Below are 24,133 nucleotides of genomic sequence, written 5' to 3' on the forward strand. Positions count from 1 at the left end.
TCATAGATAGGTTCACTTGTATCACATTTTAGATTCCATATATAAGTGATATCATACGGTATTTGTCTTTTTCTTTCTGACTTATTCATTTAGTATGACAGTCTCTAGTTGCATCCATGTTGTTGTAAATGGCATTATTTTGTTCTTTTTTATGCCCGAGTAGTATTCCATCATATGCATATACCACAGCTTCTTCATCCATTCCTCTTGCTGATGAATGTTCAGGTTGTTTCCATGGCTTGGCTATTGTGAATTGCGCTGTTATGAACATAGCAGTGCATATCTCTTTTTGAGTCATAGTTTTGGGGGCTTCCCTAGTGGCTCAGAGGTTAAAGCATCTGCCTGCAATGCAGGAGACCTGGGTTCGATCCCTGGGTAGGGAAGATTCCCTGGAGAAGGAAATGCAACCCACTCCAGTATTCTTGCCTGGAGAATCCCATGGATGGAGGAGCATGGTGGACTCTAGTCCATGGGGTCACAAAGAGTCGGACACGACTGAGCGACTTCACTTTCACTTTCTTTGTCTGGATATATGCCCAGGAGTGGGATTGCTGGATCATATGATAATTCTATTTTTAGTTTTCTGAGGAGCCTCCATACTGTTTTCCACAATGGCTGCACCAACTTAGATTCCCATCAGTAGTGTAGGAGGGTTCCCTTTTCTCCTTCTCACCACCATTTATTATTTGTAGACTTTTTAAAATGGCCATTCTGATTGGTGTGAGGTGATACCTTACTGTAGTCTTGATTTGTATTTCTCTCATAATTAGTGATGTGGAGCATCTTTTCATATGTCTATTGGCCATCTGTATTTCTTCTTTGGAGAAATGTCTCCTTAGGTCTTTTACCCATTCAAAAGGCCTTTTTAGTCAGATATAGGTTCTTTCAAAATTAGAGCATCTCCTTTCCAATTGGCCATGGAAAAGGGTAATTGGACATGGTGGCTTCAGCTATAATGCAACTGGACTGGTTTTCTACCTCCTGTGTGGCCACCAGTGACAGGACACTAAGGAACAGGAGGGACCAGCCTGGAGTTTGAAGGGGAGGTAAGAGTAGTGTACTGTCACCCTCTTCCTAGCCTCCAGGGACAGCTCAGCTCATGGGGGTAGAAAAACTCTGAACAAAAGGGGGATTTGCAGATCTGGCTTCTGTGCCCTTGAGAAAGCTCTTTTCTACCGGCACTGTTAGCTCCCAGGCTGCCTGGCTTAATGCAGGTTCTTCCTGTAGCTGACCATTGTCACCAGCTCGCAAATATGTTCACTTGCAGAGTGGCATAATTGGGAAGACCAATTGTCCATTAGCACCCTGAGACCCTCACTTAAGCCTGATGGGACCTAAACCTGCCCTCTGACCCCCAAATAAACAAACCAGAAAACAAACTAATGGTGTCTCCTGAACCTGGGCATAAGCCCTATTCCTGCACGTTTAAACATAGTTGACCCATCCTCACACCACCTCAAGTGAGTACATCTAATCCTGTTGCTATAGCAACAGGACCTGTCCACAGTATTTATCGAAGATCTCTTTTGCCTTTGGAATCGCTGTTCTTGATTTCTCAGTCTTTGATCCTCTGTTAGCCTCTGGCATCTGCTCTGTCTTTTGCAAATGGTTTGGATTCTCTTTTCACCTCTTGGCTTGGCACCTCCCTTGATGTTAAAGTCAGTCCTAGAGAACTTCCACCATATGCCCCCACTAGCCCCTCTTCCAAGGAAGAAGGCACACAGGCTGTGAGATGACCTCTGTGGAAGACAGAGACTGGCAATCCACCTGAAACCTGACAACTGGCATGCCCTTTCACTTGCCTTGGCCAGGTTAATAGGAAATAATGGAGAGATGGCAAAACAGGGACTTGGGACTCTATGCCCATCAAGTTGGTTTAACTTACTTGGTCATAAAGGGACACATTAAAAAAATAACATGCCTTTCAGGCCAGATGAATTGAGTCAGCCCCACTGATCAGTCCTATTTGACTGACAACAAGGCCTTTTTTCTACTATGGCACATTGCCTCCCATGGAATATTGTCAGAAATGCTTAGCAAACATTATGTGTTCAGAAAAAGAAGGCTCAAATGACTTAAGTTGTAACACAGCTCCTGAGAGGTAGAACATATCCCTAGGTTTTCTGACATACACCCAGCTCAGCAAGTCACAGTGTAAAGTTTAAAAGACCATGAGATATTTGAGCCCTACCCCTAGGAACTAGAGACCTTCACATCTTGTCATTCTGTGTTGGATAGAGGCACTTCTGAGGTTTTACCTTCTAAAGATAATGGAAGTGCTGACTTTTTAGAAGGAGACAAAACAGCAAGAGAGCTGGTTCTTACAAAGAACAATATATATTCATTTCCTCATTCAGTAAATATGTATTGAGCAATGACCATGGGCTGGGCACACGACTAAGCACTGGGGACACAGTAACAAAGAAATAAGATAGACGTTATTTTTGGTCTCATGGGCCTTAAAGACTAAAAAGGATGTTATTGATCTAAAATTATGCTTCTGCCATAAAACTGTTATGATTTCATTAATTCACACAATCAAGAAATATTTATTGACAACATAGTACATACCATGTTTTGTGTTAAGAGAAGGAAATAAGATGGTGAGCAAAGCCGTATATGATTCCTGCCTTCATGGAGCTTACAGTCTAATGAGGAAGATACTAAATAATTACATGCATACAGGAAGCTATTCAGTTCAGTTCTGTTGCTCAGTTGTGTCTGACTCTTTGTGACCCCATGAACCGCAGCACACCAGGCTTCCCTGTCCATCACCAACTCCCGGAGTCATGACCCAAACTCATGTCCATTGAGTCAGTGATGCCATTCAACCATCTCATCCTCTGTTATTCCCGTCTCCTCCTGCCCTCAATCTTTACCAGCATCAGGGTCTTTTCAAATGAGTCAGTTCTTCACATCAGGTGGTTAAAGTACTGGAGTTTCAGCTTCGACATCAGTCCTTCCAATAAACAACCAGGACTGATCTCCTTTAGGATGGACTGATTGGATCTTGTTGCAGTCCAAAGGACTCTCAAGAGTCTTCTCCAACACCACAGTTCAAAAGCATCAATTCTTCTGCGCTCAGCTTTCATTATAGTCCAACTCTCACATCCATACATGACCACTGGAAAAACCATAGCTTTGACTAGACAGGCCTTTGTTGACAAAGTAATGTCTCTGCTTTTTAATATGCTATCTAGGTTGGTCATAACTTTCCTTCCAAGGAGTAAGCGTCTTTTAATTTCATGGCTGCAGTCACCATCTGCAGTGATTTTGGAGCCCCAAAAAATAAAGTCTGACACTGTTTCCACTGTTTCCCCATCTATTTCCCATGAAGTGATGGGACTGGATGCCATCATCTTTGTTTTCTGAATGTTGAGCTTTAAGCCAACTTTTTCACTGTCCTCTTCACTTTCATCAAGAGGCTCTTTATTTCTTCTTCACTTTCTGCCATAAGGGTGGTGTCATCTGCATATCTGAGGTTATTGATATTTCTCCTGGCAATCTTGATTCCAGCTTGTGCTTCCTGCAGCCCATCATTTCTCATGATGTACTCTGGATAGAAATTAAATAAGCAGGGTGACAATATACAGCCTTGACGTGCTTCTTTTCCTATTTGGAATCAGTCTGTTGTTCCATGTCCAGTTCTAACTGTCGCTTCCTGACCTGCATATAGGTTTCTCAAGGGGCAGGTCAGGTGGTCTGGTATTCCCATCTCTTTCGGAATTTTCCAGTTTATTGTGATCCACACAGTCAAAGGCTTTGGAATAGTTAATAAAACAGAAGTTGATGTTTTTCTGGAACTCTCTTGTATTTTCGATGATCCAGCAGATGTTGGCAATTTGATCTCTGGTTCCTCTGCCTTTTCTAAAACCAGCTTGAACATCTGAAAGTTCATGGTTCACGTATTGCTAAAGCCTGGCTTGGAGAATTTTGAGCATTACTTTACCAGCATGTGAGATGAGTGCAATTTTGCAGTAGTTTGAGCATTCTTTGGCATTGCCTTTCTTTGGGATTGGAAAGAAAACTGACCTTTTCCAGTCCTGTGCTACTGCTGAGTTTTCCAAATTTGTTGGCATATTGAGTGCAGCACTTTCACAGCATCATCTTTCAGGATTTGAAACAGCTCAAGTGGAATTCCATCACCTCCACTAGCTTTGTTTGTAGTGATGCTTTCTAAGGCCCACTTGACTTCACATTCCAGGATGTCTGGCTCTAGGTGAGTGATCACACCATTGTGATTATCTGGGTCATGAAGATCTTTTTTGTACAGTTCTTCTGTGTATTCTTGCCACCTCTTCTTAATATCTTCTGCTTCTGTTAGGTCCAGACCATTTCTGTCCTTTATTGAGCCCATAGTTGGCTAAAGCTCAACATTCAGAAAACAAAGATCATGGCATCTGGTCCCGTCACTTCATGGGAAATAGATGGGGAGACAGTGGAAACAGTGTCAGACTTTATTTTGGGGGCTCCAAAATCACTGCAGATGGTGATTGCAGCCATGAAATTAAAAGACGCTTACTCCTTGGAAGAAAAGTTATGACCAACCTAGATAGCATATTCAAAAGCAGAGACATTACTTTACCAACAAAGGTCCATCTAGTCAAGGCTATGGTTTTTCTTGTGGTCATATATGGATATGAGAGTTGGACTGTGAAGAAAGCTGAGTGCCAAAGAATTGATGCTTTTGAACTGTGGTGTTGGAGAAGACTCTTGAGAGTCTCTTGGACTTCAAGGAGATCCAACTAGTCCATTCTGAAGGAGATCAGCCCTGGGATTTCTTTGGAGGGAATGATGCTGAATCTGAAACTCCAGTACTTTGGCCACCTCATGCGAATAGTTGACTCACTGGGAAAGACTCTGATGCTGGGAGGGATTGGGGGCCGGAGGAGAAGGGGACAACAGAGGATGAGATGGCTGGATGGCCAGATCACTGACTCGATGGACGTGAGTCTGAGTGAACTCTGGGAGTTGGTGATGGACAGGGATGCCTGGCGTGCTGCAATTCATGGGGTCACAAAGAGTTGGACACGGCTGAGAGACTGAATTGAACTGACTTGAATGAAATGTTCCCTTGGTATCTCTAATTTTCTTGAAGAGATCTCTAGTCTTTCCCATTCTATTGTTTTCCTCTATTTCTTTGCATTGATCGCTGAAGAAGGCTTTCTTATCTCTCCTTGCTATTCTTTGGACCTCTGCTTTCAGATGCTTATATCTTTCCTTTTCTCTTTTGCTCCTTGTTTCTCTTCTTTTCACAGCTATTTGTAAGGCCTCCTCAGAGAGCCATTTTGCCTTTTGCATTTCTTTTTCTTGGGGATGGTCTTGATCCCTGTCTCCTGTACAATGTCATGAACCTCTGTCCATAGTTATCACGCACTCTATCAGGTCTAGTCCCTTAAAGCTGTTTCTCACTTCCACTGTATAATCATAGGGGATTTTATTTAGGTCATACAAGAATGGTCTAGTGGTTTTCCCCATTTTCTTCAATTTAAGTCTGAATTTGGCAATAAGGAGTTCATGATCTGAGCCGTGAGATCTTACAATTAGGGGAAACTGGATTCATTAGATTAGGAGGTTCTTGCTTGAGGAAGTTCCACTTAACGTAAGAGTTGAAGGATAAAGATGAGTTAAAACTAGGCAATGAGAGGAGGGAAGAACATTCTAGACAACTCAGCCTGTGAGAAGATCCTCTTGTGGAAGGAAAGACGGTGAGCAGGAAGGACTTTGAAAGGCCAGTGTGGCCGGAGAATTGGGAATAAGGAGTGCCCTGGTATCAAGTGGGCCTAAGCAGTAGGCAGGAGCAGACCAGTCGGGTAGTGCACCTTCCCAGTCGGTCTCTAGGTTAACAGATAGGGTACCGCAGCAACTCCATGTTGGAGATGCGGAGCTTTGAAGCAGACAGGCTCCTTGCAGCAGCATGCAGGAAGAAGACTAGATGCTCACTAGGATCTACTCTAAAACCAGGGCTCATCCCCCCACAGGGCAACATGGAGGGAGGAATACCTTTTGTAAACCTTCCTTTCGAGAGTGCCATAAGCAATAGGCTGTTTTGCTACTGCTGCTAAGTCACTTCAGTAGTGTCTGACTCTGTGCAGCCCCATAGACGGCAGCCCACCAGGCTCCCCTCTCCCTGGGATTCTCCAGGCAAGAACACTGGAGTGGGTTGCCATTTCCTTCTCCAATGCATGACAGTGAAAAGTGAAAGTGAAGTCGCTGAGTCGTGTCTGACTCTTAGCGACCCCATGGACTGCAGCCTACCAGGCTCCTCTGCCCATGGGATTTTCCAGGCAAGAGTACTGGAGTGGGGTGCCATTGCCTTCTCCGAGGATGTTTTGGGAGCCCGCTAGATTAGATTTAAGTCCTTCATCTGTTACCTGTAAGTTCTTCAGCTATTAAGTGGGAATAACAAATACTTTCTTTTCAGGATTCTTGTGAGAACCAAATGAGATAGTGTATTAAAGCACTTAACACAGTGCTTGGCTCATGGCAGGTATTCAAGAAACAATAGCTATTATTTTTCTTAGTCTGTTAAATGGAGACAGTGGCTACCTCACATGGTTATGACGATCTGTGACTAGATCACAGTACGTGGAAGCACGAGGCTAGGGCTCCTCTGTGTAGTCCTATTTCTAGTCTGAAGAGCTGCTGCTGCTGCTTCTAAGCCGCTGCAGTCGTGTCCTACCCTGTGCGACCCCATAGACGGCAGTCCACCAGGCTCCCCCGTCCCTACTAGGAGCATACTGTTCTAATGCTCCCTGCGCAAGCTGGGCCATTGCCTTCATGATGCATAAATGATGACCCTCGTGCAGTCTTTTAAAAGCAGTCTCTTTTTTCACGTTTCCAAGTTTATGGCTATCTTTCCATTTATTAATCTGCATCCCAATACCAGGAAGGGAAACCCTGCATAAGAAGGCACACCCATCACACCCAGTCGGCTGTGGGCGCTGCCGCTGTGCCGCAGACTATCTGCCCAAAGAACCTGAGGCGCGGCGCCGCGGGACCGGCCAATCAGAAGAAGTTTGGCCCTCTGCAGTTTCCGTCCGCTCACTAGGAGGCGCTGCGGCCGCCGCGGCGGCTCCTGGAGCTGTCGCCGGCCGGGGCGGTTGAACTGGCTGCTGATTCTCGTGGCCATGGAGTGGGCTTCGGAGTCGGGGGCCGTGAGGCGGCACCGCATCGGAGGGGAGCGCCGGGACGGCCCGGCGGCCACGCAGCAACCAGAGAGGGAGGCCCTGGCGCAGGAGCCCCTGGCGGACGCGTGCGGCGGCGGCGCAAGGACGCGGAAGCGGAGCGGGGCGGGGGGCGGTGGTGGCGCGAGCCGGGGCGCGGGGACTGGACTGTCTGAGGCGCGCGCCGCGCTGGGGCTAGCGCTCTACCTGCTCGCGCTGCGGGCGCTTGTGCAGCTCTCGCTGCGGCAACTCGTGCTCCGCGGGGCCGCTGTTGGCCAGCAGGGAGAGTTCGACGCGCATCAAGCCAGGTACTGCCCCTGCCACCAGGCCGGTGCTTTCCTTTTCGGCCCGGGGCACCTCACCTGAGTGTACCCGCCCCGCGGGACCGCCCGGGCTCGCCGGCCCTGTCCGGCTGCACGTGGGGTGGAGTGACGGTGGCCTCGCGTGTCCCCCTTGTAGAGGTACAATTTAAGGGACGCGGGGCTCGCACTGTCCCTTGTTTAAGCTCGTGTTGCTGGTGGTCAAGGCAATTAGGTCGGCTTTTCCACCCACTTTCTGGTTGTTACTCGTCCCCATCTCTCAGAGCAACTTACACTTTTTACTCGCCCTCCTGCTGTACAAACGCAAAGCTGTGAAATTTGTGAACCCAGTTAGGTTTTCTGGGAGGGTTCGGAAGGGAATAATGCAGTGATGTAAGTTTTTGAGGGTACAGGTCTCAAATCTGAGCACTATGGAGGCTTTCTCTGGAACACGGCACATTCACAATTTTACAGTTTCAGAAGTTCTGAGATTCCTGGAGCTTGTCCTTGGTGTGTCAGGTTTTTTTGTTTGTTTTAATGAAAACTTTGCTCATTGGTTTCTTCTAAGTATGCCAGAAAATGTGAATTAAGTCACAGGTTTTGTAAAAACCTAAGTGTAAAAACCAAAGCTCATAAAATCATATGCTTGCAGAGTTTTCAACAGCTACTGTGTTTCAAAAAACTTTTTAAGTACAAAGCACTGGAATCTGTTTTTCTTTTTTTTTTTTAAAGGCTTCCTGAAACACACCTCCGCCCCCTTTTTTCCCGATTTGGAATGCAGTGAAAAGACAAAAAAAAATTTTGTTTGTTTTAGGGGTAGAGTTGGTTTAGCCTGAATTGAAGTTACTAGGCTCTATGTGCACACTGGGAGGGCTGAGTCCATTCTTCAAAATCAAAAGTTTTTCTTTGCTTATTTAACCTCTTGACTAAATTGTCTTTGCTCATTGGTTTCTGCTGCTTAGAATCAGTAACCCAGAGTCAGTAACCGTCCAGAGTATGACAAAATAATTGTTTGCTGTCCCATCTAGCTATCAGCAGTTACGCATTTTGAATAAACTCCCTGGTACTTGTATTAATTCTATGTGGGTGTTGGGAGAAGTTGGGAGTGGTGTGGGTGGAGAAAACTGAAGGGATGAATTCATGGAAGGCAAAAAAAATGATGGAACTTGGCAAGTGATTTTCACATGTTACCTGAAATACTAAAGGCAGCCTTTTTTGTATGAGAAGAACTTGTTTTATGTCAAAGAACTTGTCTTTTGGGGAGGGAGAGTGTGGAGGGAAGGTTGCTCAAAGTGTTAGTTTTAAGCCAGCACGCCCTGTCATCATGCTTCTTTTCGTTGCTTCCAGGGATTATCTTGAACATATAACATCCATTGGCCCCAGGATTACAGGAAGTCCAGAAAATGAAATTCTGACAGTACATTACCTTTTGGAACAGATTAAACTGATTGAAGCTCAAAGCAACAGCCTTCACAAAATTTCAGTAGATGTACAACGGCCCACAGGCTCCTTTAGCATTGACTTCTTGGGAGGGTTTACAAGCTACTATGACAACATTACCAATGTTGTGGTAAAGCTGGAACCCAGAGCTGGAGCCCAGCATGCTGTCCTGGCTAACTGTCATTTTGACTCAGTGGCGAACTCACCAGGTATGTGCCTGTTTTTTGGTCATTTTGAGGTCCTAATAGCCCCCAAAGTTTGTTAACTCCAAACTGCTTGAGCAATTGTGGGACACCATTTTTTGAGACAAACCCTTTTTTTTCATTGTGGTGGAAGACAGGATAATTAGAACAGTATAATTTTGTTTATGATTCTACCTTTTAGTATTCTCTCAAGTGCTTTATTTACTTAATTTTCAAACATTAGTGCCAGCAGCCCAGCTACAGGGCATCGAGTGTTTCTACCAGACTGAAATAGCCTTATCATTGTTACCAGTGTGTGTTCTTAAGTTCTGGAGTTAGGTTCTGCCCCTTCAAGTGTTTACTCAGCTAGGTGTTGTGCTAGGCTCTGGGAATATGGAATAAAGAAACCGTCTTGGCCTTCATGGGACGTGTAATTGGAGACTCATTCTCCTAGCAGTTTCTTTCGACCTGTTAAGTGAGAATTTTGATCCATTGGGGATGCCATACTGTTAGCGCACATTAATTTTTAATCCATAAATCTTGCCTGAAAATAGTTTACCAAAATAGAGTACTTGATGTTTATTACAGGGCCTGAAACAATAAATATTTGTTGAATGAATATCTCCTAAATTCAACTTCAGTTTTTTAAAGCAGGATTCCTCAGAGAAAGGTTTTCAGTAGCTAGGGAATGTACATAGGGAAGAATAGAAAATAGCATTTTACAGTGAGATGGCATCTGGTTCAGTCCCCTCATTTGACAGGAATACATTTAGCTGACCACCACTGATCTGAGACAGGGCCTGGACCTGGGTTTCCTGGCTAGTCGGTTCTTTTAGCTGTATTTGAAAGAAAGGAGAGTATTAGGATGTAGTTAATGTTCCCTTTGGCAAACTACTTAACCTCTTCTTTCCTCAGTTTCTGATTAGAAAAATAGAGATATAATAGTACTTTCTTAATGGCATTGCTTAGAGGATTAAGTGAAGATTAAATTTGAGTGAAACAGTAGACTAGCAACTGGCATGAAAAATCCTTTTTGGTTATTAGTATTTATTTAATATTAAGTTCAATGTAGACATGCAGAGTTATACATAATCTAAAATAAAATTTATGTGCTTGATAAAATTTTTTATACTAGGATATCTTTAGTTGGAAATCTTGCCAATTGCATTTAGAATGTAACATGCTTTTTCAAAAATCAGCATGCACTCATGTTTTTTTACAAAGTCAGAAATACCTTTTTGTGTTGGGGAAATTAGTGGTCTTTTATGTCCAATTCAAAGCAGTAATAAGCATCACCCTTTGCCTACTGTTTTGATGCTTAAAATCTAGGAAGGAACAAATTAACACCATGGTTATTTAAGAGCATTATTTAAGAAAGATGTGTATACAAGTGTCAGAAACAGTGCTAAATGTTAGAAATCATATATGGAGTCCAGGCATAAGGATGGGATTATTTGGTTACTGGAACCCATTTTTAACTAAAATTTTATAAGGATACCCATGCCAACAATCTCAGGGAAATTTCTGTCATTAATAAATTGTTAAAGATAGTTTTAAAGACATTTATAAAATAGACTATCACCTAAATTTTTTTAGTGGATGAACAAATTGAAGCATGAGTATTTTTTAAGAGTGCTTCTGAGCAAGAGATCTGAAACTTAGGAATTGATATCAGTTAGGAGTAATGTTACCCACAGAAAGGCCTTAAATACCTTCTTGGGTTTGCACGGTTCCAGGCTGTTATTCTGGAGGTGGCTTCAGTTTCAATGATAATTCTAAATGGAAAGGGATGTTGGTTAAGCATACAGCCCTTTTGATACTGTCCTCTAACTTTCCTTCTCTTTCTTAAAGATGTCTGACCCTTCTCTAGGTTTGTTCTCAGACACCAGAGCTATTAAAATAGATGATAAAAGTACAGTTTAACTTTTAATCCTAGAGATATGTATCTTTCAACTTGCATTTGTCTTCTTTTGAATAAAGAAAAATTTTACTGCTTTTTATTTTAAAGTAACTCACAGTCTCAAAGTTAAAGACCATTTATTTCATTTGTTTCTTGAAAGATGGCACTTTTTATTGATAGGTACATGTACTTCCTGCTCAATAGTAATGAGGTAATTATTACTTTGCTTCACTTTGATTAAATTACAGTCCAATAATCACTACTAAGACAAGTACTTTGGGCTTCCCTGGTGGTTCAGAGGGTAAAGCGTCTGCCTACAATGTGGGAGACCCGGGTTTGATCCCTGGGTCAGGAAGATCCCGTGGAGAAGGAAATGGCAACCCACTCCAGTACTCTTGCCTGGAAAATCCCATGGACTGAGAAGCCTGGTAGATTACAGTCCATGGGGTCGCAAAGAGTCAGACACGACTGAGCGACTTGACTTTCATTTTCTTTCAAGACAAGTATAGCTAACAGGTAGTTTCTTCTCAAGCAGGAATGAGGTCTTGAATTTAATAGCACCAAAACAAACACTTTAGCTGGTTGCAAAGCAGTCCATAAATGTGTAGAGAAAAGAAGGGAAAACTGACACTGAATGCCTACCACACGCATACTAGACACTCTACATTACTTTGTCATCCTCATAGCACATCTGTGAGTAGGTATCATTAATTCGCCCTCCAGTCCAGGAAGGAGAAAAGGGGCAGAGCTAGAATTTATATCCAAGTCTTTCTTACTCCAAAACCTACACTGATCTCTGTAGTACCCTGCCTCCCAGCATGTAAACCCAGAAATGCTGTGCCTATTTACTTTGATTATTCTTTAAACTTTTCATTATGGAAAATTTCAAGTGTATACAAAAAGAATAGTTTAATGAACCTGAGTGTACCTCTCTCAACAGTTCAATCTTGTTTTTTCTGTACTTCCCCCACCCCCTCCTCCTGACTGTTTTGAAGCAGATATCAGGTATATCAGTTCATCTGTAGATATTTTGGGCTGGTTCATTGAAAGATAAGAACTCTTTTTTTGACATGCTCATAATACCATGAATACCTCACTGAAAAACTTGGTAGTAATTCCTTAATACCAGCAAATTGGAGTGGGTAATGGCAACCGACTCCCATATTCTTGCCTGGAAAATCCCATGGATAGAGAAGCCTGGCGGGCTTACAGTCCATGGAGTCGCACAGAGTCAGACATGACTGAGCGTGCTAACAATACCAGCTAATATCCAGTTAGTTCCTTTAATTACCTCTTACAGTACTTTTAAAAGTGTCTAAGTACAAAAGTCACCTTTATAGTCACCTTTAATTAATATCTAAAGTTTCTGAATCGAGGTTAAGTGATTTGATAAGGTCCTCTGTTTTATCAATTCTTAGACCAGGGATATTATTAATATTTTGGTCATTAACCCCCTTTCCTGTTTCCATCAGGTGTCTTCTTTATATTTTTCCATCATATGATCCCCTTGGAGAAACTTTTAAAATAATGCTACACTATCCAAACTGACCCCTCTAAATGTGGAGTGATCTGCAGCTTTTATGATTTTGGCAGAAAAACTAGCAGGAAGGGAGTGGGTGGCAGTTGGAGATGACATAGGAAACCAGAAGTGAAGATACTACAGAGGATGTGAATAAGGATAAATTAAGTTGCATTTGGTGATGAGAATGCCAGTTTTCAGTATTGCTTTAGGTCCCCTCTAGTTGATTAGTTAACAAATACTAACTGAGTAACTGCTGTGGGACCAGGCACAGTTGGAGTTACTGAGAGTAAGTCAGCGAGCAAACCAAAGATCCCTGTCCTCCTGGAGGTCACTGCTGGTGGGTGCAGTTATTACCTGATGATGGCGGAGCTGTGCTACTACAGCTGTTGTGATGCTGCCTTGGTAGGAAAACTCCTGTTCTTGCCATGATGGTTTGTGCTATAAAGGTTTTAAAATCTGAGAAGCAAATCTTTTTCTGATTTAAAGGTGCCAGCGATGATGCAGTTAGCTGTTCAGTGATGCTGGAAGTCCTTCGTGTCTTGTCAACATCTTCAGAAGCCTTATCTCATGCGGTCATATTTCTCTTTAATGGTGCTGAGGAAAACGTCTTGCAAGTGAGCTTTCACTGTTTTAAAGACTAGGCTTGAGTAATAGTGACAATGAGAATAGTAATAGCTAACACATGGGTTTTGATGGAGTACTTTAAAAAAAATCGATAGCCACTTATGTATGCATAGTTAATTTTGAAAACTCAGGACAGATCACCTTGTCAGTGTTTAATTCATTAAACGGCTCTCTGATGGCATAATTGTTTGGCTCAGGTTTTCTAGTTTCAGCGATGCTTTGAGGCAGGCACATGTCATGAGTGCCCAACCATAGGAATAGTGCCTTCTTTTGTTTTGTGTTTTCTTTTGCACAGGCTCACACTTAACTAAAGATGCTGTTTGGCTTCACTCATGGGAATGAGGCTGCCTTCTTTCCACTGAGCAAACTGCACACGGCCGTTAGTCAGAGGGAGAGAAACAGAGGATGTCTTTAGATCCTGCCTTTGAAAAAAATGATTGTTCTGTTTTTTCCCTTTTTCTTTGCCTCATCAGCATAGATGCTCCATCTTTTAAAAAAGCAAAATAAAGACTTCAATAATATTACCTTGTTTACCCAGTATTTGTTTTCTTCTCATTCAGGCCAGTCATGGTTTTATTACCCAGCACCCCTGGGCCAGCTTGGTCCGTGCATTTATTAACTTGGAGGCAGCAGGTGTAGGAGGGAAAGAACTTGTATTCCAAACAGGTATGTGAGGCTACGCATTGTATATTGTAATGCAATTTTTGTTTTTATAAAAGTGGAAAATTTCTGAATGTAAATAATCTAATGAAATGAACATTCTTTTTAAAGCATGAGATAGCTTTCGCTTGTCTTTTTAAAGTTTTTAACGAAATAATATTTAATGTCATAAAAGTCTGGTAAATCATATTAGAGTTCAGAGCTCAGATTTGTTTAGTTAGGAGATACTGAAATCTGCTATTGGTAGTTTCATGCTGTTATTTTTTTGTTCTCTTAGAAATGTGTGTAATGCATTTTAGCCAGAGATGTTGCATTTGTTAGAAACTTAATATTTAGGCATGAGGTGGGCTAGGGGAAGTGAATAAGGTGATACAGGACCTTTTTAAATATTTTTAGTACCTTTCACAGACATGGTATTGTTTAAGTTATAAAGATATGCTAAGTATGTCTTCATATCCTAAACAATACACATTTTAATATTCTCCATCCAACTTATTTTAGATTTTTTCCACTCAAATGTATATTTTAACTTCAGTCAAACCTTTGAGGGTCTCAAAGTTACGTGGTCAGAAGCAACGTTCTCCCTTCTTTTCAACTCAAAGTTACGTGGTCAGAAGCAAGGTTCTCCCTTCTTTTCAACTCATAGCTTTCTGCTTACTCTTCATCTGAATAGTGAGAAAAAGCTGGTATATAATGTCTGTGGGGATAAATGGATGACTTACTATTATCCATTTCCCTCTAATTCTTGGATATTGGTCAGGATAGGAGAAACACTTGATATAATAACCACCAGATCAAAAAGCAGCAGGAGAACATTCTGTAAGCAGAGAGGACACTGTGTCTTTCTTTTCTCTGAAAATATCTGGACCACACATGAGCAGGAGTGTGTCTTTTTATATTTTCTCTCCTGGAAATATAACTACCTTCACATCCATGCTTTATTTGTTTATTTTTGGCTGTGGTGGGCCTTCATTGATGCATGCAGGCGAGCAGGGGCTACTCTTCATTGCTGTGCACGGGCTTCTCACTGTTTTGGCTTCTCATTGCAGAGCACAGGCCCTAGGCGAATGGGCTTCAGTAGTCGCAGCATGCGGGCTCTGTGGTTGAGGCTCATGGGCTTAGTTGCTCCACGGCATGTAAAATCTTCCCACACCAAGGATCAAACCCGTGTCCCTGTATTGGCAGGTGGATTCTTATCTACTATGGCACCAGGGAAGTGCCACACACATTCTTTTTAATTTGCTATCACAGGACCCTGCCCCTGAACTTCTGTAACCCGGAGAAGAACCAGTTTTAAGGTTTAGTCTGTGCCTTTCCCTGAATTTTTTCTGTGCGTATGTATTAATGCATGCATACATATTCTGTGTATATATATTAATATATCTTTCATACATATAATCCAGAGAAATTAAAACACATTTACCTAACTCCTGGGTATATGTCCAAAAAAACCCCCCCAAAACCCCATTAATTCAAACATACATGCAGTGCAGTGTTTCTAGCAGCATTATTTAAAATTGCCAAGATATGGAAGCAACCCGTGTCATCAACAGATGAATGTAAAAGTGTGTGTGTGTGTGTATGTACAGTGAAATACTATTTGGCCATACAAAAGAATGAAATTTTGTCATTTTCAGCAATGTGGATGGACTTGGAAGATGTTGTGCAAAGTGAAATAAGACAAAGACAGATACTGTATGATATCACTTATATGTGAAATGTAAAAAATACAACAAACTAGTGACTATAACAAAAAAGGAGCAGACTTACAGAACAAAACTAGCAGTTACCAGTGGTGGGGGAGGGGCTCTACAGAGGTGAGGGAGGAAGAGGTGCAAACTGTTGAGTGTAGGACAGGCTCAGGGATGCATTGTACAACATGGGGAGTATTGCCTGTACTCTGCAGTAACTCAGATGCAGTAACCTTTAAAAATTGTGTTCAAAATTTTTAAAAAAAGAAACACATTAACCTAGGGTTAGCGAGGGCAAGACACAAGTCATTTCATTTATTTCTTTACATTTATTGAGTACTCACTTTACTGGTTTAATTTATAGTCCATGCTCTTTTTACTAAATGCAGACCATTAAGCTCAAGAATCCTACAGTTTACATTTTAGATATATTGGCATTATTATGTTAATAACAGTCACCCCTGGATGGTGAGCATTGCTGATGGAGCTATGGTGTGAGTGACTAGAGGGGAGGATGGGGCAGACTGTGAAAAGCCAATTTGAATTCTCCGTTGCTTCATAAACTTAAAACCAGAATTGCCATTGCAGCTTTACTAATACTCTTTATAGTTTTCTGTACTGTTTACATTTTTGCATTTCATACGGGCTTCCCTGATAGCTCAGCTGGTAAACAATCCGCTTGCTATGCAGGAAACCCTGGTTTGATTCCTGGGTCAGGAAGTTCTCCTGGAGAAGGGATAGGCTACCTACTCCAGTATTCTTCCCTGGGAAATCCCATGGAGGGAGAGGCCTGGCGGGCTGCAGTCCATGGGGTCACAAAGAGTCAGACATGACTGAGTGACTTCACTCACTCACTTACCCACTCCAGTATTCTTGGGCTTCCCTGGTGATTCATAGGGTAAAGAATTCACCAGCAGTGTGAGAGACCTGGGTTCGTTCCCTGGATTGGGAAGATCCCCTGGAGAAGGGCATGGCAACCCACTCCAGTATTCTTGCCTGGAGAATCCTCATGGACAGAGGAGCCTAGTGAGATATAGCCCATGGGGTCGGGAAGAGTTGGATACAACTGAGTGACTAAGCACAGCACATGATTAATAATAAAACAAAAACAGACTTGTTACTAGTTAGCAGTATATATGGCTTAGCGGGTAAAGAATCTACCTACAGTGCAGGAGACACAGGAGTCGTGGGTTCAATCCCTGGGTCAGGAAGATTCCCTGGAGTAGGAAATGGTACCCAGTCCAATATTCTTGCCTGAAAATCCAATGGACAGAGGAGCAATATATATACAGCTTAAGTGTTTTACTTACTCTAGAATAAAATTCCCATATTTCAAAATTAATTTTCTTTGTGAAGGGGCATTCTACAAAAGATTTGTAAAGAATGTTTTTCCCTGATCTTTGAGTCTTTGTATGCTGTTTTCCCTCTAGATTTTGATGGTTTATTCTTGTAGCTAAATGCTATACCCCAAAGCTTTCTGGGCATTTTCTGATGGTCTAATGCCTTTCTATCCCTCACTTCCCAATGTTCTTGCTACAAAACACTAGCTTTCTCATGGGCATTGCTTTCAGAAAGCTAGTTAGTGTTGCTTCCATGTCTGAAGAGGCAGGAGGAGGCCTCCTGGGTCCGGAGTCCTGGGGAACACTGCCAGACCACTCCGTCCTCAGCTTCTGCAGCAGGCGCTTTTATCCTAAACAGTAGTGTTTGTCCTGCCTGGGAATGTTTCAGTTAAAACAGTTTGTACTCTGTAGTGTCCTGTTGTCACTTCAGAGAGACATTCATTTGGGGAGGTTTTAGTGACTAGAATAATCACTACTACTAAGTTTTTTTTTAAAGGGCCAGAATGCATGAAAGAATGGCATAATTTATCAGACTGATGATATATATCATTGAATCAAGGCTTAATTTAATAGTTTTGAAGGTGTTATAAAATTCATTGTTTAAAATTTTAAAGTGATTAAACCAGTAATACATGTTCCTTGTAAAAAAAATTATATGCTACCAACCTTGAGTAGAAGAAAACTCATAAACAACGAGGTCAATGAAATCTTTTTTTCCCCTCTTGTGAAAAATATCTATGACCCTGTAATCTTACAACCCAGAGCAAACTATTGCTATAGTTTAGTCTCTATCCTTCTGGGATTTTTTTCTATTCATCTCTATATAAAATATATACTATATGTAATCTTGAATTTGACTTGAACAAGTCTTTATTGAATTTGTTACAATATGGCTTCTGTTTTCTGTTTGATTTTTTTGTCTGTGAGGTATGTGGGATCTTAGCACCCTGAGCAGGGATCAAACCTGCACCCTCTACATTGGAAGGTGAAGTCTTCACCACTGGACCACCAGGGAAGTCCCCAGTAGTTTTTAGGTATATTCACAGAGTTTTACAGTCATCACTACAGTCAATTTCAGAATCTTTTCATCTCCCACCCTTTGGGGTGATAACCCCAAAGAGAAACCCCATACTCATGAGAGGTCTGGCTTCTTTCACTTCTTACAGTATTCTTTGCTGTTCATGCATGTTGCAGTGTGTATCAGTACTTCATCCTCTTTTAAAAATTATTACTCCTGTTATTTTTTGGCCACACCACATGCCTTGCAGGGATCTTAGTTCACCAACCAGGGATTGAACCTGCACATTTGGCAATGAAAACGTGGAGTCCTGACCTCTGGACCACAAGGGCATTCCTGAGTGCTTCATTTTTTTTTATGGCTAGATTATATTCCACGTAGGAATATCCTGCATTTCATTGATCCATTCATCAGTTGATGGACATTTGGATTGTTTCCACTTTTATGCCATTATGAATAATGCTGCTGTGAGCATTTGTGTGTAGTTCTCTGTGTGGACATGTATTTTTATTTCTTTTGAGTGGATTCCTAAGAATGGAATTACAGGGTTATATGACAAGTTTATGTTCTAACTTTTTGAGAAACTGTTAAACTAAGTTTTATTTTAGAAGAAATGTAAATTCAAACAACAATAAGAACTTTTTAATAATTAGTTTTGCAAAAGGTAAGTAGAATTATAATGCCCAATTCTGATGAATAGAGAGGAACAGGCATTTTTATACACTATTGCTAGAAGTATAGATTGGTGCAGTTTTGGGGCAGTTTGGCTATATATATATCACTTTAAAAAATGTACAGGTCCCCTTGTAGGAATTTATTCTGTAGAAATAGTTGTACATAGATGCATAGATCTAAGTCCTGCATAGTCTTTTTTCTTTTTTTTATAAGAATGAAAAATTGAAAACACCTTTCAGGTTCATGCATAAGAGACTGTTTATATTAATGGTGAGTTTGTTGACATTGAGATCTGCCTTCCCTCAGTATCACACACATGCATAACTTTTGCTTTAAGAAAGATGGGGCTCATTCTTTAAGAAGAAATTAATGCACAAGAAACTGGGAGCCTCATGGGATTTAGATGATGGTAGGAGAAAGACTATAAGGTGAAAATATTTCTCTGTGAGATAATTAAGAGCTTTCTGTGGGAGGCAGGGTAGGTGGCGATAAAGAGCACAGGCTCTATAGTCTGCTGATCCAAGTTCAGATCTCAGCGCTATAGCATTGCAACCTTGGACAAGTCATACAACCATGCCATACTTCAGTTCCTTATCTGTAAAATTGGGCTAGTATTGGTGTGTACCTTTTAGGATGAATAACCACTTGGTAAAAACCTCAAGTCTGTAATTTCTTGTGTAAGAGCTCACTTTGCCTTTTTTATATCACAGAGACTATCTTAGCCTGGAGCTCATCTGCCTTCCCCATCCCAGTCTCTCTAGTTTTCCCTTTTACACCATCACTGGACCTGTCTGTGACCTGTACTGTAGGCCTCCATGGACAATCAGTGAGAGCTTGGGGTAGGGCTGGAGCACTGCTGTACAGCCATGGCATCTGAAAAGGGTCAAAGGCCAGGTAGCAGCTACTCAAAACCTTTTCCTGTTGATGGATCTTATGGTTTTCTCAAAAATTTTTGTGGTACAGTGCATAAAATGAACTTAAACTTTTATCTTTAGGTGTCTATTTCATCACTGATTGGTTGATTGGCTGTGTTGGGTCTTAGTTGTGGCAGATGGGATCTTCTGTTACTGTGCACAGGCTTAGATGGTCCGTGGCATGTGGGATCTTAGTTCCCTGACCAGGGATTGAACCTGAGTCCCCTGAATTGGAAGGTGGATTCTTAACCACTGGACCATTAGGAAAGCCCTTATCTCATCTTTTATTTTAAGCTAAGAAAAGTACACAGCTCTGAATGCTCAGCTTAATGGATTTTTATAGACTGAGTAAGTAATGTAACTAGAACCCAGATCAAGATTGAGAGTATTTTGGTTGCTTCCAGAAGCCTCTGCAGTGGTCCCTTCTCAGTCATTCCTTCCCCAGAATCACTCTATTTTAACTTGTGTTTTGGTAGACTTAATCTTGCTTGTGTTTGAACTTTAAGTTGACTCATACATAGTGTTTCTTTTGTGTGTGGCTTTTTTTTCTCCTCAGTGTTATGTCTGTAAGATTCATCTGTGTTACATTTAGTTCATTCTTTTTCATTGCCAAATAATATTCCATTGCCAAGGATATCCATTCTACTGGTGATGTTAGATTGTTTCTAGGCTTTGGCTCTTATGAGTGGTCTTATGAACATTCCTAATGAGTGTCTTTAGTAAACATGTTTGTGTATGCACATTTCTTAGTGAAACAGTATACTGAGTCCTAGATGTGTGTAGTCTCAGCTTTGGTAGATAGTGTTGGTAAACAAATGCCATGCTGAGATGAAAAAATCCTAAAAAAACAATTAGCAAACTGAATCCAGGCATGTATCAATATGTGTATTTATATGTATATGTGTACATACAAAGAAGATAATGTTTCCAGCCAGGTTGAGCTTATTTCAGGAATATAAGATTTTTCAACTTTCAGGTGTACAGCATAGTGACCCAGTATTTGTATGTGTTGCAAAATGATCATCAATAAGTCTAGTTAACATCCATTACCATACAGATGCAGATTTTTTTCCTTATGTTGAGAAGGTTTAAGATCTGTTTTCTTAGCAACTTTGTTAAAATTAAAAAAAAATTAATCAGAAGATAATTGCTTGACAGTGTTGTGTTAATTTCTGCTATACAACAATATGAATCAACTGTAAGTATACATATACCCATGTTGAGCCTACTTCCCATACCCCATCCTGCCCCTCGGTCATGGCAGAGCGCTGAGCTGAGCTCCCGTGTTACACAGCAGCCGCCCACCAGCTGTTCTACGTATGGCAGTGTATATATGTCAGTGCTGCTCTCCCTTTGTTCTACTCTCTACTTCCCCTGCTGTGTCCACAAGTCTCTTAGCAACTTCCAAGTATGCAATACAGTATTATTAAATTGAGTCCCCATGCTGTACACACATTATGTCCCCGCAACTTACTTATTTTATGACTGGAAGTTTGTGCGTTTTGGCCACCTTCACCCATTTCCCCCATTCCCCTCCCCCCATATTTGGCAACCACAGTCTGTTCTCTGTCTCTGAAGTCCTTTTCTCAGGGGACTGGTCAGGATTCCATGTGAGATCAAATGGTGTTTATCTTTCTCTTTCTGACTTACTTCATTTAGGATGGGCTGAAGGATATTCCAGTGTGTGTGTGGAAGAAAAAAATCTGCAACTATATGATAATGGGGGTGTGTGTGGGTTCACACATACACACACACATTTTCCTTATCCATGCGTCTGTTGGTGGACACAGGTTCTTTCCATGTCTTGGCTATTGTAGATAAGGCTCCAGTGCATATGGGGGTGAGATGTCTTTTTGAGCTCGATAAACGCCCAGAAGTAGAGTCATATAGTTTCTAATTTTTTGAGAAACTTCTATACTGTTTTCCCTAGTGGAAGCACCAGTTTACTTTCCCACCAGCAGTGCACAGGATTCCCATTTCTCCACATCCTTACAAACACTTATTTCTTATCTTTTCGATAACAGCCATGCTGACAGGTATGAAGTGATATGTTACTGTGATTTTGATCTGCATATACCTGATGATTAGTGATGTTGAGCACCATTTAAATACATCTTGGGCATCTGTTTACCATCATTAGACAATTGTCTATTCAAGTCCTGTGCCCATTTTTTAATCACATTGTTTGGAATTTTTTATTTTGCTCTTAATTTGTATGAATTCCTTATATTTTAGATATTAACCCTTTATCATATATATGGTTTACAAATATTTTCTCTCATTCAGTACACTGCCTTTTCATTTTGTTGATGATTTTCTTTGCTGTGCTGAGGCTTTTTAGTTTGATGTAGCCCTGCTTGTTTATTTTTCGCTTTTGTGAAATCCAAAACATCATCACTAAGACCAATGTCAAGGAGCTCACTACCTATGTTTTCTTCTTGGAATTGTATGATTTCAGTTTTATGTATTCAATCTTTAACCCATTTTGAGTTAATTTTGTGTATAGTATAATATAGTTGTTCATTTCCATTATTTTGTGTGTGGCAGTCCAGTTTTCCCAATACCAACTGTTCCTTACCCACCGTATATTCTTGGCTCCTTGTTGTAAATTAATTGACCATACATGTATGGAGTTACTTCTGAATTCTCTGTTCTGTTTCATTGATCTGTGTTTCTGTTTTTATGCCAGTATCATACTGTTTTCATGACAAGAGCTTTGTCATACAATTTGCAATCAAGAAGTGTGATGTCTCCAGCTTTACTCTTCTTGCTTAAAGTTGCTTTGGCTATTTGGGGTTTTTTATGGTTTCATACAAATTTTAGGATTGTTCTATTTCTGTGAGAAATGCCATTGGCATTTTGATAGGGATTGCATTGAATCTATAGATTACCTAGTGTAGCATGGATATTTACCAATATTAATTTTTCTAATCTATGTTGTTGTCCAGTTGCCAAGTTGTGTGTGACTCTTTGGGACCCAATGGACTACAGCACACCAGTCTTCCTGTCCCTCATTATCTCCCAGAATTTGCCTAAGTTCATGTCCAGTGAATCAGTGATGGCATCCAACCCATCTCATCCTCTGTTGCCATCTTCTCTTTCTGCCTTCAATCTTTCCCAGTATCAGGGACTTTTCCAGTGAGTTGGCTGTTTGTATCAGGTGGCCAAAGTACTGGAGCTTCAGCTTTAGCATCAGTCCTTCCAAAGAGTATTCAGGGTTGATTTCCTGTAAGAGTGACTGGTTTGATCTTGCTTTCCAAGGAATTCTCAAGAGTTATCTCCAGCACCACAGTTCGAAAGCATCTATTTTTCGGTGCTCTGCCTTCTTTATTATCCAGTTCTCACAGCTGTACTTGACTACTGGAAAGACTGTAGCCTTGCCTATACGGACCCTTGTTGGTGAAGTGATGTCTTTGCTTTTTAACACATTGTATATGTTTGTCATAGCTTTCCAGCCAAGAAGCAATTTTCTTATAATTTCATTGCTGCAGTCACCATCCGCAGTGATTTTAGATTCCAAGGAGAGGAAATCTGTCTCTGCTTCCACCTTTTCCCCTTCTATTTGCCATGAAGTGATGGACCCTACAGAAGCAGAAGATATTAAGAAGAGGTGGCAAGAATACACAGAAGAACTGTACAAAAAAGATCTTCACAATCCAGATAATCATGATGATGTGATCACTCATCTAGAGCCAGACATCCTGGAATGTGAAGTCAAGTGGGCCTTAGAAAGCATCACTATGAACAAAGCTAGTGGAGGTGATGGAATTCCACTTGAGCTGTTTCAAATCCTGAAAGATGATGCTGTGAAAGTGCTGCACTCAATCTGCCAGCCAATTGGGAAAACTCAGCAGTGGCCACAGGACTGGGAAAGGTCAGTTTTCATTCCAATTCCAAAGAAAGGCAATGCCAAAGAATGCTCAAACTACCGCACAATTGCACTCATCTCACATGCTAGTAAAGTAATGCTCAAAATTCTCCAAGCCAGGCTTCAGCATGGTTCAGTGAACCATGAACTCCCTGATGTTCAAGCTGGTTTTAGAAAAGGCAGAGGAACCAGAGATCAAATTTCCAACATCCGCTGGATCATGGAAAAAGCAAGAGAGTTCCAGAAAAACATCTATTTCTGCTTTACTGACTATGCCAAAGCCTTTGACTGTGTGGATCACAATAAACTGTGGAAAATTCTGAAAGAGATGGGAATACCAGACCACCTAACCTGCCTCTTGAGAAACCTATATGCAGGTCAGGAAGCAACAGTTAGAACTGGACATAGAATAACAAACTGGTTCCAAATAGGAAAAGAAGTACTTCAAGGCTGTATATTGTCACCCTGCTTATTTAACTTCTATGCAGAGTACATCATGAGGAACGCTGGACTGGAAGAAACACAAGCTGGAATCAAGATTGCCAGGAGAAATATCAATAACCTCAGATATTCAGAGGACACCACCCTTATGGCAGAAAGTGAAGAGGAGCTAAAAAGCCTCTTGATGAAAGTGAAAATGGAGAGTGAAAAAGTTGGCTTAAAGCTCAACATTCAGAAAACGAAGATGATGGCATCCGGTCCCATTACTTCATGGGAAATAGATGGGGAAACAGTAGAAAAAGTGTCAGACTTTTTTTGGGGGGCTCCAAAATCACTGCAGATGGTGACTGCAGCCATGAAATTAAAAGACGCTTACTCCTTGGAAGAAAAGTT

At 41.3% G+C, this 24,133-nt stretch overlaps 1 protein-coding gene and 1 non-coding gene across 2 annotated transcripts in view; both read left to right on the forward strand.

The window, feature by feature from the left end:
• Positions 1-311: 311 nt before the first annotated feature.
• On the forward strand, positions 312-383 carry TRNAC-GCA. The gene has a single exon. It is a non-coding gene; the product is annotated as a tRNA-Cys (tRNA).
• A 6,708-nt stretch (positions 384-7,091) lies between these two features.
• The window catches only part of LOC120860221 (endoplasmic reticulum metallopeptidase 1), a 55,753-nt gene continuing 38,711 nt past the window's right edge, over positions 7,092-24,133 (forward strand). The window contains exons 1-4 of the mRNA XM_040236004.1: positions 7,092-7,474; positions 8,813-9,114; positions 12,996-13,123; positions 13,694-13,799. Coding sequence (XP_040091938.1) covers positions 7,131-7,474; positions 8,813-9,114; positions 12,996-13,123; positions 13,694-13,799 — 880 coding nt within the window. The 5' untranslated portion in view covers positions 7,092-7,130. The remainder of the gene's footprint in view (positions 7,475-8,812; positions 9,115-12,995; positions 13,124-13,693; positions 13,800-24,133) is intronic.

Source organism: Oryx dammah, unplaced genomic scaffold (assembly GCF_014754425.2).
Source record: "Oryx dammah isolate SB20612 unplaced genomic scaffold, SCBI_Odam_1.1 HiC_scaffold_11050, whole genome shotgun sequence".
Taxonomy (NCBI): domain Eukaryota; kingdom Metazoa; phylum Chordata; class Mammalia; order Artiodactyla; family Bovidae; genus Oryx; species Oryx dammah.